General features: G+C 37.7%; 1 protein-coding gene across 11 annotated transcripts; it reads left to right on the top strand.

Annotated features, from left to right (window-relative positions):
• On the top strand, nucleotides 1–18,632 carry LOC133880287 (mediator of RNA polymerase II transcription subunit 15a-like). Of its 11 annotated transcripts, none has more exons than XM_062319213.1 (12): nucleotides 1–201; nucleotides 1,170–1,282; nucleotides 2,007–2,118; nucleotides 2,774–2,888; nucleotides 3,469–4,542; nucleotides 5,929–5,999; nucleotides 14,744–14,818; nucleotides 14,959–16,320; nucleotides 16,425–16,769; nucleotides 17,167–17,361; nucleotides 17,456–17,544; nucleotides 17,997–18,632. In XM_062319213.1, the coding sequence occupies exons 2-12, from the start codon at nucleotides 1,218–1,220 to the stop codon at nucleotides 18,238–18,240; spliced, it is 3,747 nt and encodes a 1,248-aa protein (XP_062175197.1). In that variant the 5' UTR covers nucleotides 1–201; nucleotides 1,170–1,217; the 3' UTR covers nucleotides 18,241–18,632. The 11 variants fall into 11 exon arrangements, with proteins under 11 accessions (XP_062175197.1, XP_062175195.1, XP_062175196.1 ...); XM_062319211.1 differs by having other exon boundaries at nucleotides 1,166–1,282; XM_062319212.1 differs by having other exon boundaries at nucleotides 1–1,019.
• Nucleotides 18,633–19,206: the final 574 nt, after the last annotated feature.

Genomic DNA, 19,206 nt, shown 5'->3' with positions numbered 1-19,206 from the left:
TCTCCGAGTTCCGCACCGCTTAAAGCAGCCGAACCAAAAGACAGTCGGTGAGTCGGTCGCCGAGAATCTCGAGATTCCTTGGCGAGTTAGCATCCACCGATTCCATCAGAAACCCTAAACGCCTTCGCCTTTTGCGTTCGATTGATCAGTTCTCTCTGTCTCTCGCTCTCTCTCTCTCTCTCTCTCTCTTTCTATCTCTCAGTGAGTTTTGATTTTTGTTTTTGCTTTTCACTCTTTCGGGCCTACGGCTGTGATTGAATTTAGAACCGGTGATTTTTTGTCACTGAAGTTAGGGTTTAGTGGCTGAGAGTGTATGGTTTTGATGCTTGATCATGTCTATGATTGCCTGCTCTGTTTGGTTCTTAGGAATATTTGTCTTATTTATACACACACATAAAAAAGAAATTGAAGAAATTATCTCGGCCAAGAAAGAAAGATTAACATAGTTAAATCTTTTTTGGCCCAAAGAAATTAATGGGAGTTTCCCGATCATCTTTTTTTGATCGTTTGGGTTTGGAATTTTTTTTCCTTTGTAATTATGGATTAGAAAATTGTTATCATGAGTTTTCATGGCAGAATTTCCCTTCACAGGCAATTGGGTTGCCATTTTAGGCAGTTGGCCATACATATATAAGATACGAAAAAGATGCACTATACTTAATCTTATTGTGTGCGGAATCTTTGGTTAATTGCTTTGATCCTATTTCATCAATCATAGGGAGGTCAACAAAACTACCTCAGCAAAAAGGAAAAAGAGAGAGATCAAAATTAAAGAATCACTAAACTGCAAACCATAAGGAGACAGTGAGAAAGTAGTATAAGCTAGCATATGCTGCTGGCAGCAAGTATGCTTTAAAATGAAGCATTGGAATGCTTCTCCTTTCAAAACTTTGACTTTCTGCTTTGTCTAGAAGCACCCTGCAAAGGAATAGGTCCTGAACCTCTCAAATATGGTTTCTGCCCAATCTGCTATGCCAACTTGAGAGTTTCCTAAAAACCTGACCAAGGAAAAACCAGAGGTACCACAAATAAAGAAATCGTCAATGTGTAATCCTATCCTCTTCATTAGTTGCACAAATTTATTTCTGCACTTTGAATTGCACTGTTGCACAATGTCCAACTTTATGATGTCCCTCTCGGAAAGTTTTGATGATGCATTTTTTAGTCAGAATTTTGAGGATATCAACAATTGGAGCTCTTTTCAAGCTTTACGAAACATGGAAGCCAGTGATTGGAGAGCTAAAGTATTACCAGAGTCTCGGAAAAAGATTGTGGTCAAGATGTAAGTAAGATTACATGATATCATTTTTGAATGGATTTGGTTGCTTGAAATTACTTAGATTATGTGTGTCAATTTTGTAGTGATACTCCTAAAAAAAGAAAAATAAAAAAATGAGAAAAATACACATATCCCCTTCAATCTAACACCCAATTTGCAGTGTCCTCTTGAACTAAAGATTGTATCAACGTCCTTCCCAAACTACTAAAAACGTACCCCTTTCACTCCGCAAAAAGACAAAAATGACTATATTTTTTTTTTAATAAGATAAAAATATCCCTATAAATTCGGGAAAAAAAAGAAAGAAAGAAAAAAAAAAAGATAAAGAAAAAGAAAAAATAAAGAATTTTGAATTTTGAATTTTAAAGTAAAAACTATTTTTCTTTTTTAAAAAGGTGGAAGAGGGGGTCAAACCACCAGAAGGCCTTGGGGGTGGCCAAAACCACTTCCAAATGAACAATCCCCTCAATTTTATTTTATTTTTTACCCCTAAATGGCTAGGGGTGGTTCGGTCAACCTCTTCAGCTATATCTGTGGGTGGCCACCACCCCCAAATGGTAAAAAAAATAAAATAAAATGAGGGGTGGCTGAACCACCCCTAGCCACTTCCACCTTTTTTTTTTTTTTTTTTTTTTTTTTTTTTTTTTTTAATTTTTTAATTTTTTTTTTTTATTATTATTATTATTTTAGTTTTTAATTTTTATTACTTGGATATTTACACATGCAGCATTGAAACATTAAAGGAGTGTGTTCCATCTTCTAAGAGAAATGATTTACCTGATATTAAGAAACTTGCTGAGAGTTTTGAGGAGAAGACTTATGCAGCTGCCAAAGATGAGGTATGTTGATCACACGAATGGAATATTATTCCATAATCTACATTTGCAGCATTTGCTTTATCCTTTATCTATTTCAACTCAACTGAACTCAAGAATGCCTTAGGCCCTTAGCCAAACTATTTAGGTTCTCCTTAAGGGGTGCTTATTTGGCAATTGCTATATGTGTGGTCATATTCTCTATTAAATTACAGGTCAACCTTCCCTGTTAGATTCGCATCCTTGCTATTTCAATATGCAATATCACCTTTAATTGGTCCAATCATTGGTTCTTACTGCACATTGCCTTATCTCAAAACTCTTTTATCTTAGTCTCAAACTCTTGTAACCCATACTTGAATGATGAGAGACAATATGCATGTTGATTTTCTTTCATCCATCTCCAATATAGAATCTTGATCCCAACTTCATCTCATCATCCCAATATGGATTGCCACTCAATCTCTCAACAGTCTTATTTTAGTTATCTCATAATGTGTACACCAAGATTCTCTAAAAGCAAGCTCTTACTTGCTTGCAAATTCATCTGTTTTCTTTATGATCTTTTCTTGGATTTATGTTGTTTTCATACAAAAGAATGTAAAGAAACTTGTTTTTCACTTCAGTATTAGGCATTCCTGTTCGAGAAATATAAATACTGCTTGATATCCACTTTCAGAATGAATATATTATGAGGATATCATTGAAGTTGATGAATGTAAGAGAGATATCATCCCGGACTGTTTTGTTTAATTCTTCACAATCGAGGCCCTCCTGTTCTGGTGAAACTCCAGGTAAACATGACTTTGATTCATCTACAGTGTTACTTTTCCAACTTCACCAACTTAAAATATTTAGTCTTCTGTCTTCACTGTTGGCATGCGTTTGTGTGTACTTTGTCTTCCCTTACTGCATTCATGCTTTTATCTGGAGTGTTATATACTGGTCTTGTAACGTTAGCTTCTGTCCCCTGTTCCAAATATTTAAACCTGGCTAAACATACTTCAGATTTTAGATATTTTTTTCTCTCTTTTCCCATTAATTTTTTTTCCAAATAATCTATCATAGATTAATAGTTAATGATCAATTGATTTTAAGTTTTTGCCACTCTATACAATTATTCTTGACAATGTTAAGATATTTTATATAAAATGTGTGAGAAGGAATCGATCTTTTTACTCGAATGCGATTCTTGTAGTGTTGACAATTACTCCAACTAACTCTAATTTGGAAATTTTTCTATAAACAAGTTTTTGAACCCTGCTTTTGTCAGTGGCGCAAACTTCTTTTGAATATATAGATAGCTTGTTTATTTCTTTTATTTTCTTGAATTTTGATTCATTTACTCATTTTTTTTTTGTTTGTTTTGTGTAGAACCTCATGGTATCCAGTCCCAAGTGGACAAGCATGGGCAATCACTTAATCCTCATTCCACCAATCACTCTCAACATCAGTTATCACGGAATGCTGAGAATAATATTGTATCTTCTGGAATTTATGCCAGCTTACCATCTGCACAGCCTCCTCTCAGTGATTTAACTGTGACTGCTATGCCAAATGCTGTTACTGAAGTTTCCAACCTGCAGACTACCTCTGGCATTTCACGGAATTCAGTTGGAAATTCAGTGGGACAAGGGATGTATTCTGATTTTTCTCCCAATAACCTGATACAGGTTCAAGGAAGACAACACTCACTGCAGGTGGTTACCCAACAGAACCACCAGCGGCCTCAGAAGTTACTGCAGGATTCTTATCAGCTGCAACGACAACCACAGCGTCTAAATCAGTTCAAACAGGATTATATTGCACCCTCACAATCATCTGTAGTTTCTGACCATCTGCAGAGTCGGCAGTCTTCCTGTCAACAGTTATTACAGCCTCTGCTCATGAAACATCCACAAACTGTTCTAATACAACCGCAACCAACACAACAGGTTTCTGTTACTCATCAAAGTGAGTCACCAATGCAGGGCAAGCCACTATTGCCTTCACATCAGCAACCACAACTAATGAAGAAAAATATGGCTGCTACCATTATGACACAGAATCGGTTAATGGGGCAACAAAGTAGTGCCCCTTACTCGCTGCAGCAGCGGCAAGGGTTACCATGCCTGCAGAATAACTCTCAAAACCTGCAGCAGGAGCATTTGCAAGGCCAGAAAAGCAACACACATCAGCAGCAGTTGGCTGGACAAAGTAATTTTTCTGTACTACAGCAGCAACAGCAGCTGCTTGGGAAACAATGTGATAATTTGAGTATGTGTCAAACTCATGTTGCAATGAAGGGGCAAACCCAGCAAACAGCTTCAGCTTTGTTGCCAACTCAAGGGCAACAATTACAACCACCGCTTCCAGAGAGGCAATTGGTATCTCAATCACAGACGGAAAAGGTACAACAGCTGCCAAATCCATCACAACAAGATAGAATGGAAAATTTTCAAAGATCAGGTATGCTAAAGCATGTATTGGGCAGGAAGAAAATTTTTCTAATTCAATGAAAATGAAAAAACCTTTTCAGACATTTCATCAAGTATATGCTGCAGTTGTGCAGTTGTGCAATTCTGCAATATGCTCCGGAGCATGCTGCTCAGCCACTCATTCGTCCTGACCAAACTTGTGTATCTCTGTATTCTTTTTTGTTTCTCTTGTCGTAACAGTTCAATGCAGTTCCAAATGACAGTATCATTGAATTGTCAAACTGTTGGATCTGCTTATGTTATGTGGTGATGATAGTTGAATTACTAACTGAATTAGGAAGCTGTTGCATGTTTGTACTAGAAAGCGGGAGTGGCATTTGGAAAATAAACTCTTACTATGATGCTGCCGGTTATTAGGTTACATCTTAATATGGATTGTTTTCTATCTAATAGGAGAGCTGATTCATTTTGGTTCCAATATTTCTTTGTAAAATATGGTATCCAGAGACAAGGTTTAAACTACTTTGATGCTGGACGAGAACAGGAATCCCTAATGTTAGAACAAACACAAATTAGTATGTCATGCTGATTTTTCACTAAAAGTATGGGAAATGTGAGTAGAGATGTTGGACATGGTAACCCCTTATAGGTAGATGCAGCCAAGCAATTAATATAGGTGTCTCTTAGTGAGTTGATAATTTAAGGATACAAAGTGCCTAATTGACTCATGTTGTGTAGTGTCAAGCATGTGAATTTTTTTAATAGGAGTGTCCTACAAATCATAATTTAAAGGAAAATAGGAGTTTGCCCATGCTTCAAATGTTTCTCTTCCTGGAAATAAAGACCCTGGCCATTACATCAAAGCATAAGTACCTCTCTTGTTCAACTTCATTGGCTAAGTCAGGTTGTTCTCCTTTCTGCATTTGCAGCATAATTTGAATTTCTGCACATTTTAGGCAATTTGAATATAATTTTGAATCTTTACATAATTCTTGTTTTCTTATATATCACTACTCTCTCATGGTTCTTCACATATCACAGTTAAAACATTTGACTGCTTGTCCAACAAACTACTAAATCCTCATGAATGAGCTTACCAGCTTCTGGGTAGTGTGGGTGTGTTAAATGATTTTAATTTTTTAACCTTATACTTTTACATGTACGAATGAAAACCAAGAAAATGTTGCTTTTGTTGATTCGAAATTGCTAGATTTTTTGTAGAAGTTGGATTCTAATATAGGATAGATTCTTATGGAGAGTTTGTCCGAAGAGAAGTTGCTCTCTTTTGGATATTTTATCTCATTCTGATTGTAATTCCATTTAAAAGCAATTCTTTACCTTTTCTTTTCACAATTGTTTTATAAGATTTACTTTCAATAGATAGGTACATTAGAATTTCTCCATGCTTTTTTTGTAGGAGCACTGAATCCCAAATTTGAAAAAAGGTTTGCAAATATTGGTGATTGGCAAGAGGAGGTTTATCAGAAGGTAATGTCTTCTAAATACCTTGTTTCACTAGCGGATTTCTTTCACCTTGAACCTTTTATTAGTAAGCATTTGTTGCGGCTTTGCAAATAAAGAAAAGAATTTGTTGTGATGTGAATAAATTTCATATGTTTCAATAGTAATCAAGTAATTTTCAGTTAAGCAGCATTTTATGTTAACACGTAATCCCTGGGAACGGGGATGTGCTTATATGTATAAACGCACCGTTCTTGACACAACGCGTTTTAAAGCCGTGATGGCCATGAACTTATCAGAACTCTGCAGTTAAGCGTGCTTCTCTGATAGACTGATAGTAGTACCAAGATGAGTGATCTCCTCAGAAGTCTAGTTTGGGGGAACCAAAAGTGGACAATATTGTGTCGTGGGATGGGTCGTTACAAATGGTTAATTATGGGTTGCCAATTCCTACATCTAGAAATTCATGTGGTCACATATTTTTGTCAAAACATTGGTAACTTGATTTTTGTCAGGTTCCAGCACCGTATAAGTTATCATAAGTTTGTAGTGGTCATTGTATGAAACTTGAGAATATCTGTCATGGATAACCCAAATGTCAATTGGAACTCAGGATCGCAAGATAGACATTTTATCACTAAATAATGAATATAGTTATGGAACATTTGTTTTTGAATAAGGAAAGGTGGTTAGCATGGCAAAAGGAAGTTATTGACTCATCCCCATGACAGAAGAAAACCGCTTCTCTAATATCTACTGAGTCCCCATTCGCTATGTTTTTATCAGGAAGCAAAAAGTACAAGAGAAGGTTCATTACCATTCATGCAAAGTGATGAAATGAGTGTACGGGAAGCCAATGAATTCACCAGTGGTATGATGGCCATTTGGAAGTAAAATAGTGCTCTGATTTGCATCAAAGAAATTGTGGAAATATTAACATTCTATTTACATTCAAATGAAATTATTACATGATGGAAAAAAGCTTGCGATGCCAATTTCATTGTGGGGAATGGACAACTCAGTTGTGGAAAATACTCATCATGCTAGTATACTCTGTAGTGGGTGAAACGGGTTTTTAGGGGTTTTTTAGAGTTTTGAAGGAAAATAAAGGAAAAGATGATGAAAGCTTTACTGAAATTACTGACAAAGTGCAGAATTATAGGGAAAATGAGAGCATTCGAGAAGCTCGTCTCCTAGTCAATAGTAGCCAACAGATTTCTTCCTTCCTTACGTACCTACTGACCCTTCCTTAAATAGACTTCCAGAATGGACACCTCAGCTTACATTCTAACAACCAGGATATTCCCTTCTCTCTCATGCATACACGTAGCAACAGAAATGCGTAAATAAAGGAAAGCATAACACCTATTACACCCAAGAGCAGGTTCTAGAAGATCACTAACCATAATACCCAAATACCAGGATTACCCCTCTTAGCTGCATATACCCATAACAAGGCCTCCCCCTCAAAAAACCTTGCCCACAAGGTGCGGGAACTGAGCGCGAAGCTTTCAAGCCGTCTCCCAAGTATCCTCCTCAGAAGTAGTACCCTTCCAGTGAACTCGCAGTTCAGTGACAGGACGGCCACGGTGTTGTGTTGTGCGACTCTCCACTACCAACTCAGGTTCAGGCTGGATTTCTCCCTGGGCATCCACAGGAGGAAGTGTGGGAATATGAATCACATGCTGGCCCAATTTGGGTTTGAGACACGACACATGGAACACGGGGTGAAGACGAGCAGCAGCCGGTAAATCAAGCTTATAAGAGACAGAGCCCATTTTTTGAAGCACCTGAAAGGGGCCAAAGAAACGAGGAGAAAGCTTTAAATTTTTTCGGGCAGCCAAAGTCTTGTGGCGGTATGGTTGGAGACGTAAATAGACCCAATCTCCAACTTGAAAAACTCTTTCCGTACGCTTCTTATCCGCCTGAGACTTCATTCGGTGTTGGGCTTTGTGAAGCTGTTCTTTAAGGAGGTTAATGGTGGAATTCTGATCTTGAAGGATATTATCTACGGCCAGATTAGCAGTAGTTCCAGGAACATAAGAAAGGAGGACTAGAGGTGGATATCCATAGATAGCTTCAAAAGGAGTGATACCTGTGGATGAATGGTGGTTGGTGTTGTACCACCATTCAGCCAACGGAAGCCAAGAAGACCATTCCCGAGGCTTGGTGGAAGAGTAGCATCTAAGGTATATCTCGACACACTTGTTAAGAGCCTCCGTTTGCCCATCCAATTGGGGATGGTACGTGGAACTAAACGCCAGAGAAGTTCCTTGGAGACGAAAAAGTTCTCGCAAAAAAGAGGAAGTGAAAACTGGGTCCTTGTCTGAAACAATGGTGTTGGGCATACCATGAAGTTTCAAGACATGAGCCCAAAAAAACTGAGCAACCTTGGCAGCGGTATAGGGGTGAGAAAGGTGCCCATATTTGGTGAGCCTGTCGATCACCACAAGAATTACAGAGAACCCATGAGAGACAGGTAAGCCTTCGATGAAATCCATCGAAATATCTGACCAGACCCTGCTAGGAACTGGCAGGGGTTGCAACAAACCCGGAGGATGAAGAGTTTCAGGCTTGCTGACCTGACAAACCGAACACTTTTGGATGAATTTTTTAATGTCCGAGCGCATGCCTTTCCAAAAAAAATCAGTCTTGGCACGATGAAGGCATTTGTGGAACCCCGAATGGCCAGCAATTGGATTGGAGTGGATAAACTCCAAAAGCTGGCGTTGAAAATGAGATTGACGCACCGCCCAAATGCAACCCTTTTTCAGAATTAAGCCTTGTTGGAGGGAGAAACCAGGGGAAACCGGAAGGTTCTGTTGGAGAGCCAATAGGAGAGACTGAGTTTTAGGGTCAGTTTCATAAGAGGCCTTAAGCTCAGCCACCCAATTGGGAGTGGGAAAAGAGATCAAGGATAAAGATAATTCAGCTGAATCAGAAGAAGCCTCAAATTGGCGAGACAAGGCATCTGCAACCGATTTTCCTTGCCCTGTTTGTACTCGATCGAGAAGTCATACCCCATTAATTTAGAAATCCAGCGTTGTTGAGGAATAGTGGCTGCCTGCTGTTCCAACAAGTATTTCAAGGACTGCTGATCAGTTTTCACTGTGAAAGGGTGTCCCAGTAAATAGGGACGCCATTTCTGGACTGCAGAGACAAGGGATAACAGTTCCTTCTCATAGGTTGAGAGTAACAAGGATTGTCCTTTTAACGCCTGGCTAAAGAAAGCAATGGGACGGCCTTCTTGCATCAAAACCGCACCCAACCCAGTACCACTAGCGTCGCATTCAATGGTGAAAGCTTTAGTAAAATCGGGCAGGCGTAATACCAGAGGAGTAGTAACAGCCGTTTTAAGCCGATTGAAAGCAGCAGTGGCAGCATCCGTCTAAGTGAATGCGTTTTTCTTAAGGATTCTCGTCAAAGGGGTAGCCAGGGAACCATATCCCCTAATGAACTTCCGGTGGTAACCGGTAAGTCCCAAGAATCCCCGAAGAGATTTGATGTTGCGAGGAATTGGCCAGTTGGTCATAGAATCGAGTTTGGAAGGATCTGCGCGTGCTCCATGACTAGAAATGAAATGGCCCAGATACTCAATCTTAGTCACGCCAAAGCAACATTTAGAACGTTTAGCATAGAGCATTCGAGAAGCTCGTCTCCTAGTCAATAGTAGCCAACAGATTTCTTCCTTCCTTACGTACCTACTGACCCTTCCTTAAATAGACTTCCAGAATAGACACCTCAGCTTACATTCTAACAACCAGGATATTCCCTTCTCTCTCATGCATACACATAGCAACAGAAATGCGTAAATAAAGGAAAGCATAACACCTATTACACCCAAGAGCAGGTTCTAGAATTCTATACCGCCAGATCACTAACCATAATACCCAAATACCAGGATTACCACTCTTAGCTGCATATACCCATAACATACTCAATTAAGCTTAACTAAACCTTAATAACTCAGCTTTGGATAGACCTGATTGACCAAATCTTTTGACCTTAAGCAGATGGATTCAAGGCCTTAAATATTTTTCCAGTGTTTATCAGTTGCTTGGATAGAAAAACATGTTAGGAACATTTTTAGAAACAATGGAAGTATTGCAAGATCTTCGAAATGTTTTGATGCAGGGCAATCAATAATCACAAAAATACACGGTGAAATTAGGACAAAAGAGAAGACGAAGAAGCTAAAGGGGGGAGAGAAAGGAGGAGAGACGAATCAATTCTTCATTTTTTTTATTCCATCAAGTCTGCCTCTATTGGAGTTCAAATCACACTTAAATAGACTCTTGACTAAACCCTTACCCTAATCAAAGCCCATTTATTGAATTACCAAAAATACTATAGGGAAACACCCATTTACTGAATTGCCAAAAACAATGCCATTGACTCTTGAAAATTAAATAAAATACAAAATTAAATGCTAATAACTCAATTAACTAATAAGACCTAAATAAAACTAAGTGGACCCAATTAACTCTTGAATCGTCTCTTGCATCATGTTTTGAAACATGATTTAAAACCTATTTAAATGTTAGAACGCCTTTGAAAATTATTACATTTTAATATTTTATAATAAGAAGAAAATAAAAATTAATAATGTTAGAATAAAATTCCGACTTTTTTTCCTGCAATGCATGTTGTGGAAAAACAAAGACCTTTTGGCTGAATTGTGCTACAAATTTATATTTAAAAAGAGAAGACTAGTTGACCACCTTGTTTGACCTCTTCCAACTGCCTCGAAAGAGCTTAATTCTCCTTCCTAATGAAAAGTGTTGCAGAATGAGACATAATGATCTACATACATGTTGTACAACTTAGCATCATCCATTTCATAATCAGTCTTTTGCACTTGTTAAGCACAATTCCCTCCATTTAAACATACACCACCATATTACTCGGAGTCCTTCCTGTCTGGGAAGGGGACTAGAAAGAAAGATAATAATCATATTATAAAAGCACTTATTCTCCCCTGTTGATGTTTGTATGTTAGGTGAAAATAATATAGACTTAATATGACTGTTTGAGGAGAGGTTGGTGTTCCAAGGAGGTAGCATGGCCTTTTGGAGTGGGTGGGAAGTTTTCTCAAGTTTTGTTAGATATGAGGTGGGAGATGGGTCCAAGATTAGGTTTTGGCATGATCTATGGTGTGGGGAACCCTTGAAGATCTCTTTTCGGGACTTGTTTAGTATTGCACGTTGTAAGGATGCATGGGTGGCGGATCATATGCAGTTCCGAAATGGAAATCTTCAATGGAATAGATTTTTTAACAGGTAGGTGCATGTTTGGGAGAAGTATTTGGTCTCTTCTTTCTTTGAGCTATTGTATTCTATTAGATTAAGGCAAGGAGGTGAGGATAATATATGTTGGATCCCTTCCAAAAGGTGAAAGTTTGACGTGAGATCATATTATCATGTTTATCCATTCTTGTTAGTTTCCCTTTTCCTTGGAAGAGTATTTGGAGAGTTAAGGCCCCTTTGAGAGTAGCTTCTTTTGTATGGATGACGGCATTAGGGAGAATCTTGACTTTGGATAACCTGGGGAAGAGGTACGTTATAGTGGTGGATTGGTTTTGTATGTGCAAGAAGAGTAGGGAGTCCATTGATCACCTTCTTTTTCCCTTTGAAGTGGCAAGAGAATTATGGAGTTAGTTTTTGCATCTTTTTGGTGTTGTTTGGGTTATGCTTAGAAGGGTAAGAGAGTTGCTAGTGAGTTGGAGAGGTCAGGTAGGAAGTCGTAACATTTTTGAAGTTTGGAGCTTGGCTCATTTGTGTTTAATGTGGTGTATTTAGAGAGAGAGAGAGAGAGAGAGAGAGAGAGAGGAATGCATGGATCTTTGAAGACTGAGAGACATCAGTGATAGAGCTAAACAATATTATGTTTAAATCCCTCTATAGATGATAATGGTGTTTAATAGTTTGCAATGTTATACTTATCTAAAAAATAGTCTGCAATGTTATAGCTTTTTTGAGTTTTTGGACTTCTCTCCTTTTTCTCCCTAATAGGAGGTTTCTCTTGTATACTTTATATATACTAAGGTTGCACCCCTTTGCTCTTTTCTAACTGAATTATTTATAATATATACATAGACTTAAGCAGAGATTTTTTTTCTTGGGTAAAAATTCCTTCTCCTTTACCTTAGGTGCTAAATGAGTGGGATGGGATTGTACAGGTGATAGGTTTAATTCTTATTAATCAAGTTGCTCTTCTGGTTGAAGTAGTGCTTTTTGAGTTGAGAATTAGTCATCAAGAGGATTTTGAGTAATTACCATCTTTTTGTTTTATGCTCAACTTACAACTAGCTGAACACTAGATATGTAAAATTTATGTGTTCCAGTTAATTTGATCGCACAAACAAGTGCCAAGCATTCTGAAACTAAGCTTTCCATGTAAGCTAATAATTTTTTTGGAAAAGACTCATGCAGTTACCTCAATTTAATTCTGATTCCAAAGTCAATATTGTAACTAAGTAATTATTTCATTCGAAATTAGACATGTCTGTGAGGACACAGAATACCTACAAAATGTAAGTCATTTTGCCTTGGAAGACTAATTTTCAGCTTCTTTCCTTGCCAAAACCTTGATTGAATTTGATCGCACAGACAAGTGCCAAGCATTCTGAAACTAAGTTTTCCATGTAAGCTAATAAAGTTTTTTGGAAAAGACTCAATGCAGTTACCACAATTTAATTCTGATTCCAAAGTCAATATTGTAACTAAGTAATCATTTCATTTGAAATTAGACACGTCTGTGAGGACATAGAGTACCTGCAAATGTAGGTCATTCTGCCTTGGAAGACTGTAATTTTCAGCTTCTTTCCTTGCCAAAACCTTGATTGCTACAACATTCATGTTACTGATGTAATCTTTTATTATTAGTTAAGTTAGAGACTAATAAGGGGTAAATCTCCATTTATTTTGTAGTCTAGTCTAATATGGAATAGATATTCCAAATAAGGTTATAGGCTATTCGTGAGTATTCTTTCTCATTAGGGTCAATGATGGCTAAACCTAGCCTTGTAACATATAACTATTATTCCTCTAGGGTTCCTGCATGATGTAAATGACGGCTAGACCTAATGGTTATGTCTTATGACCTAGCCGTTTCCTATTTAAGCATAATCTTAATGAATAAAATATCATGCTTGAGTATTATCAAAACTTAGAACATCTTTTGGTGTTTTGGAGGTTACGACTTCTTCGAAGTAGCCCATATCCTTTTCCCTTAGTTCTTGTGTTGTTTGGTTCACATCAAGTGGTATCAGAGCAAGGTTGATTATTTTCTACAGCAACCACCGATCCACACCATCACCATGTCTTTCCAAATCTTTTTGGGTGCAGAGCAACAAGCAAGGCTAGAAAAGATGCGATTAGATTTTCTAGTCTGGAAAAATAAATCTAGCAAACAGATGGAGGGCCACATGAGAAGAATTAAAAGTTTTTCTCCACCACGCACCTGTCTAGCTAGCCAATCCCTGCCCATAACACCTACCCCACCAGCACCACCCTCAGTCGTAGATATGTGTCGTTCAGTCCACCAACAGCCACCGTCATCTCAGATGCACCGGCCACCACATATTCGCTGTTCGTTTCACAGACTCGTTGCAAAACACCGCATCAAGCAGTTGCTATGGTTTCCTTGTCAACCCCGAGTAGCCCACCCCAGCCACACATCCAGAAATCGCCAAACCTGGGCTTCTAGATGCGCCGTTAACCACCACGCCGCTGAAAGCTTCTCATTGTCAAGTCTTCCGCCGTCGTTGGCCACCCCACACGCAATAGTTACTGCATCACAGCCCAGCCGTCACACTCTTAGAAATAAAAGAAAGAAGAGACGTGTTTTTGGTTGGTTCAGGAAGAGGAAAAAAAAGAAAGAAGAAGTTGGTCAAAAGAGAAACTGCATACCATGTTGTTGATTGAAGCCGACAAAGCCTTGGCTTAGTTTTTAATATTTGTTATTTTCATAATTGTTAAGTGATAATTTTAAAAGGGTTTTAAGGGATTTCAAGAGTAGTTTTTAGAATTTTTCCTTGGGGACAAGGAAATTGTTAGGGGAAGGGAATGATGTAATATTTTCTTATTACTTAAGTTAGAGACTAATAAGGAGTAAATCTCCATTTATTTTGTAGTCTAGTCTAATATGGAATAGATATTCCAAATAAGGTTATAGGCTATTCGTGAGTATTCTTTCTCATTAGGGTCTAAGTCAATGATGGTTAAACCTAGCCTTGTAACATATAACTATTATTCCTCTAGGGTTCCTGCATGATGTAAATGACGGCTAGACCTAATGGTTATGTCTTATGACCTAGCCGTCTCCTATTTAAGCATAATCTTAATGAATAAAATATCATGTTTGAGTATTATCAAAATCTAGAACATCTTTTGGTGTCTTGGAGGTCACGGCTTCCTCGAAGTAGCCCATATCCTTTTCCCTTAGTTCTTTTGCTGTTTGGTTCACATCAGTTACCTTCTCATTTGCAATTGTTATGTTTTAAGGATTATAGCACAATTGCTTGTTCTTCTCTCTGAGTGTGTGTATGTCTGTCTGTGTCTTTGTTTCTGTTGGAATTGTTAATATAGCAACATTTTCTATTGTGTGCCAGAATTAAATAGTAAAGAAGCTGGTATAAATATGTTTTTTTTATTCTGATGATACAATCATTATCCGCTGATGGATACATATATAAGTATTCTTGGTAGATTATGACAAGCTGAAGAGCAGGAGCCTTGAATCATTCTTTTTCCAATAAATTTACTTTGCAGGTTGAAGGTTTGAAAATCAGGTATTTAAAACAGCTTAATGGGCTGTGGCAGACATTAACTAATATACTCCTGCAGGTATGCTATCACTTAGACTCATGTTTATAATTTTTCTACCATAATCAACTATATGTTTGCTATGTTGTTACTCTAAATTTTTTACACTATAATGATTCCTTATTTTATTTTTTTGTTATATTTGTCCCTCTTTTCTCCAGCACGGTTCTGTTCCTCAACAACCAAGGACAGGCAAAATAGAAAAACTTATGCTTCTGTTGAAGCAAATTATAGTGTTCCTAAATTTGCCCAAAAACAAGATTACACCTGCTCATAGTGAGCAGTTGGATACACTTGAAAAGAAGATAAGTTTTGTTCTTCACTCGACTGGAAAGAAGTCTGTTTCTTCAACACAGCAAGGAAAACTTTATCCTGACGTGCAGTCTGTGCAACAGTTGCCACAGCCACAAACTCAGACATCTCAAGTGCAACGACTTGAAGATCAAAAGATACCACAGCTGCAATCTACTGTATCAGAGAGTACTGTAACAGCAATACAGCAGAATAACTTAACAAGCTTGCAGCATGATTCTAAGTCTCATTTATCTGAGCCTGCGACTTTGCAGCAAAACATGATGCATTCAATAGATCATTTGACAATTTCAGAAAAAGAAAATTCAGTGGAAGTAATGCAACAGGTTGCCAAGGGATCCCTACGAAGTCCTGCAAGCATTCCCCAACAAGCAAATTTTAACACCTTATTGTCAAGAAGCCACATGAATGTGTCACAGTCAAGTGTGACTCCTCTTGAGTTGAGCTCTGATACACTTCAAAACATGCATCTTAAACAAACAAGAGATCATCTGGATGTACTGACTCAAAAGCCTAAGCAGGAATTTCAAAAGCACAAAATGCAGCACCAATTGGTACATCAGAATTACCAAATATTGCAGCGGCAGCAGGCTGAGGAAAAACAACAGAATCAGTTGAATGACGTAAATGATTTGAAAGTGGGATTAGGGATGACTGTTAAGGAGCCACATCATCAGAAAAATGCAGTAAATGACTCAAGAGTAAAACGAGGGATGGGTATTAAATCAGGACTTATTTTGCAACATCAGTCAGGTGGCCTGCCCTCAGTGTATAATTCTCAGCATTCTGACTCAGGAGCTTCATTTCCAATTTCTTCACCCAAAGTCTCCTGTTCTCCACTAGCTCAGCATTCTACTTGGATTGATTTGCAGAATCTGCCAGCACCTCTTACAGAAACTAGAAGCCATTTCCATACTGCAAACTCTACCTCTGCCATACCTTCATCTTCCTTGATTCAATCCTCTATGTCGGGGAGTTGTGAGAAGCTTACTTCTGATACTTCATCATTCGCAGATGCTGAAAATGCTGGACATCATGGGCCCAGTTCACAAGGACCAGGCACATCACTTGTCATCTGCACTTCTGGGATGTCAGCCTCACCATTTCTTGAGGAGTCCAGTGCTCTGGATGGCATTGATTCTAAAATGTCTACAATCATTTCTGATAAGCTGAGTGTAGCTGAGCAGCCTCTTCAGCGCTTAATTAATGTGGTTAGTTTAAACTATTAAGTTCCTCGTTAAATATTTTTACTTGCATTTTCCTTACAAAATCTGAATACATATGAAGAAGTCTTAATATCATGTTCAAATATCAGGTGAGCTCCATCTCATCCCAAGCATTTAGTGCTTCTATTACTGACATTGGATCAGTAATGTGTCTGACTGATTGGATATCAAGTTCACCGCCAGTTAATGGATCTAGAGCTTCAATTGGTGAGGATTTGGTGGCCATGACTAAGTCTTGTTTGCAAGCAAGATATTTACCCAGGCACAGTGATTCTTCTGGAACAAGAAAAATGAAGCGGTTATTAAGTGCAATGCCCACGAATATTTATCCAATAAATGGCAGCATACATGATGGCTGCAGACAGTGGATTGACATGGAGAAACCAGAGTTGGAGTCATCTACAACATCTAGTACCAAAAGGCCTAGGATTGAGGTAGTGTAGAATTATGAATCATGTTCTGACTTCTGCCAATGATAGCCATATCACTTGCTAGGTGATTAGCAGATCTTCTTTATATGATTTATAAATTAAATCATATTTATTTATTTGTGCAAAGTAATTCTTATTTATAGTTCTAACTTTCTTGACATGCCTTTGAACAGTGTTGCAGTATCAATTTTCTGCAAGTACTTTTTATTATCTTAAAAATAGCAAGCTTGATAGTCAGGTTCAGTTGCTCTTAGATTCAATTGGTTAGTCAGAAATGATTAGAAAAATAGCTGGCTTGCTCATGAATATGAAAATTAGCTTCCTTCTTTGAACAGTTCGAACATTGAGTCATAAAGTCTCTTTTATTTCGATGCAAGAATTTATGTATCCCATTTTGCAGGCCAAGCATGTTTTGTTAGAAGAAATTAGGGAAATAAACCAGCAACTGATAGACACTGTGGTAGTTATTAGTGATGAAGATACCATTCCAACTGCAGCTGCAACTGAAGGTGGTCAAGGTACCATTGTCAAGTGTTCCTTTAGTGCTGTGGCCATCAGTCCAAACTTTAAGTCACAGCAGGTTTCAGCTCAGATGGTAGTTTCCAAGCATTCCATTCGACTGTTATTCATAAACTATATGCATTACCTTTCTACTCCTTGTATTGACTTTGTGTTTTATGGGTATGCAGTTGCCAATTCAGCCATTAAGATTGCTTGTTCCCTCAAATTATCCAAATACTTCTCCCATACTCCTAGATGAAAAGCTATTGGATGCCAGGTGAGAGAACACACCTTGTTATTTTCATTTTATATATGCAGACTATGTTTGGAAAAGTAATAGACACTATGCCATCAACTCTAACAAACGCCCATTCACAATGCTAATTTACTAATTTTTTCTCGATGAGCAGCAGAAGAGTGGCCAACTTTTCTAAATTCCTTGAGTTAATTTTGTTCTTTCATATTTTGTCATTCATACATACATTGAAATCATAAACCGAGATCTCAAGTGCTTAATGGGAATAGAGTTAGGGATTTGAGTGGGGGAGATTGTGACACCTCAAAAAGTTAGTCTCACGTTAAGAAGATGAATTGTCCACATGGAGTCGGTGAATTATAAAAGAGTTCATTTGTGCTTATTATTGGCATGAAAATTCATCCAAGCATTCACACTTGGTCTTTTTCCTGTCGCATATGAAAATTAATCTCTCTATTATCCTTCATTTGAAGTTTGGTGATCCCCCCTCTTCTTGGTTGCTTTGATAGATCGGACCACCAGGATCTTTCAGTAAAGGTAAAATCAAAGCTCAACTTGTCGCTCCTAAGCCTGCAAAAGCCCTTGTCTCTTGGGAAGATTGCAAGGATGTGGGATTTCTGTGCCCGTGCAATTCTCTGTGAGTATGCACAGCAGAATGGTGGAGGGAACTTCAGCTCAAGATATGGTACTTGGGAGAACTGTCTCAGTGCTGCTTGAGTCATTTTGCAAGATTCCTGTTTATATCCATTGAGGCAGAGATGATGGATTGAGAGTATTATTTACTATTTGTATGGCCTGTGATGCTTGTGAATGCTTTTTATTTAGAGTAATGCTACTCTTCACACCCATTTTACACCGGTTGACGTGGCTTGTTTTAAGTAACTTCTCGTGTCAGTCAGTTTAAAAAATAAAAAAGAAAATTACTTAAAACACGACACATCAGTCGGGTGAATAGCAGCATTACTCTTTTATTTATGTAATTAATTATTGACTTGATTAGTATCGTGGAAATTTACTTTGGTTTGAAGGCATAATCTGCTGGCTTATAAAGAGCTGACTGAAGTCAAGCTTAGTCCTTTTGTGTTCAGCTTAACTAAATCTTTTCAGAATTGGTTCACTTCTTATTTTTTTATTTTATTTTATTTTTTTAATGCGTTTGAGCTTATTGGGAAGTTTAATCAACCATACAGAATAGGCCAATCCATAGTAGCAATGATAAAGAAGATAGGGAGATCTCGGATACATGTGCAAAGGATTTGGATTCTTAATAATTTGTTGTTTGGATTGATAATAATGTAGATAGCAAATATGAGAGTTTTTATGGAGTTCACTTGTTCTAATAAGTCGGTGGGCTGCTCAAGACCTGCTCGGGCAGGTGGGCTCTATAGGAAATCTAATTCATTTGGTACTCGAATTGTTAGCAATTGACAATAAAATTGATGGAGATCTCCATCGTTTAAGAGCAATTTGGACGGTAAAATTGACGGATTAAAGCAACCCTATCAAGAATTAAGATTCTTTAGGATTTAATACATATTTTGTTATATTAAATTTTTTCAAATCTTAATTATTATTTTCAATTAAAATTGTTAAAATTTATTCATATCAGTATTAGTCCTTTTAAAATAAAGTAAAACATGATAAATGTTGAATTAGTAAAGGTTAATTAAATTAAAAAAAAAT

Source organism: Alnus glutinosa, chromosome 10 (assembly GCF_958979055.1).
Source record: "Alnus glutinosa chromosome 10, dhAlnGlut1.1, whole genome shotgun sequence".
NCBI lineage: Eukaryota > Viridiplantae > Streptophyta > Magnoliopsida > Fagales > Betulaceae > Alnus > Alnus glutinosa.
The sequence above is the reverse complement of the archived record's forward strand: the minus strand, read 5'-3'. Positions and strand labels throughout refer to the sequence as shown.